The sequence below is a fragment of the Perkinsus marinus genome, assembly GCF_000006405.1.
Source record: "Perkinsus marinus ATCC 50983 genomic scaffold scf_1104296947928, whole genome shotgun sequence".
NCBI classification, from domain to species: domain Eukaryota; phylum Perkinsozoa; order Perkinsida; family Perkinsidae; genus Perkinsus; species Perkinsus marinus.
The window spans coordinates 1-1,292 of record NW_003210399.1 but is presented as its reverse complement, the minus strand read 5'-3'; the positions used below and the strand labels follow the sequence as shown (position 1 = coordinate 1,292).

At 50.7% G+C, this 1,292-nt stretch overlaps 1 protein-coding gene across 1 annotated transcript; it reads left to right on the top strand.

The window, feature by feature from the left end:
- Nucleotides 1-110: 110 nt before the first annotated feature.
- Pmar_PMAR026651 (hypothetical protein) lies at nt 111-963 on the top strand (the record flags this gene model as incomplete). The annotated part of the gene is made up of 5 exons (XM_002779033.1): nt 111-171; nt 227-285; nt 334-428; nt 476-691; nt 741-963. The coding sequence occupies 5 exons, from the start codon at nt 111-113 to the stop codon at nt 961-963; spliced, it is 654 nt and encodes a 217-aa protein (XP_002779079.1).
- Nucleotides 964-1,292: the final 329 nt, after the last annotated feature.

Sequence of the window (1,292 nt, the reverse complement as noted above, 5' to 3'; positions counted from 1 at the left end):
CGCTATCTGAGCCCTTAGAAGGTGGCGGTGAATGTCATGCAGTTGGTCGTCGTCGACGCAGGTATAGGCGAGAGACTCTTGGACGTATTGAAGAGGAATGGGGATGCCTCATGTTCTTTATGGATAAGGCTAAGGACAAGAGAGACAAGGCTGCTATGAAGGATGCAACAGGTGGTTAACAATCGGAAGGTCCCTGGTTCGATTCCCGGTACGTGCATTTTTACAGGCACCGAGAAACTCACCATATTCGGAGCTCAACGAAGCCGTCGTGGAGCCCTACTTAAGGTGTGTCTACTACTGACCATTCCTTTTCCACTTCGTTACCGCCCTCAGGTGATGTCGTCGGTTGAAACTAAGAACCCTGGATGGTTCACAGATGGCTGCACTGAGAAGCGCCATAAGGACGTGAAGGGCTTCGCTACTGACAGGTGGGCTTTTGGGCTCGACATTGGGAATATGTAGAGATGATGATCAGGCTGTACCTGTCGTCGGATGATCTCTCCTATGCTTTGGGTAAGCGAGGAACAACTAGGAAGAAGTTGGCCGCTGCTTCTGGGTGTATATTGGAGTATGTGGGGCAGTGGTGCTTCATGGCTGGCACTGAGGCGCAGAGGGAGAGGTGCCGTAAGTATTTGAAGTGGCTGACCGCACAAAGGCATGGACCTGTTAGTCTTGGTAGTAGAGATTTGAGGTAAGAGGACGATGTGGGGGAGGTGTGGTATGGTTGGCTTTTATTGTAGGGGAAGAGATGACTGGGATAGAGTTGAAGTGAAGAGGGAGCTACGCTCGCAGTTGGCTGGTAATCGTGGTCAAGAACTGAGGCGTGTCGAAGAGGACACCAGCACGTTCTGTTTCATGGCATATAATGAGGATAAGAGCGATGAAAGGCTGTTGGTGTTTGGGTATAGTCAGGCCAATAGGGAGAGGGCTATACGCCAGGTGGGTTATTGGCTTTATGTGTGAGCTGAACAACAACGTGTTTTATGGCAGATTGAAGAGCTTCTACGACAATTTGAATACGGCAGAGGAGGGTATGATGATGATTACTCGTATGGAGGCTCGCGTGGGGGGTATAATGACAGGGGTGGCGGCTCGTCGTACTATGGTGGTGGTCGTGGTGGTGACAGTTATTATGGGAGGGGTGACAGTTATTATGGTGGCCGTAGAGGAGGTGACTGGTGGGGTAGCAGTTCGAGAGATCGTAGGGATAGTGGTTATAATAGAGGAGGTAACAGGAGGTCTCGATCGGCCTCCTATGGTGACTATAGGGAGAGCAGGAAGAGAGACTACTA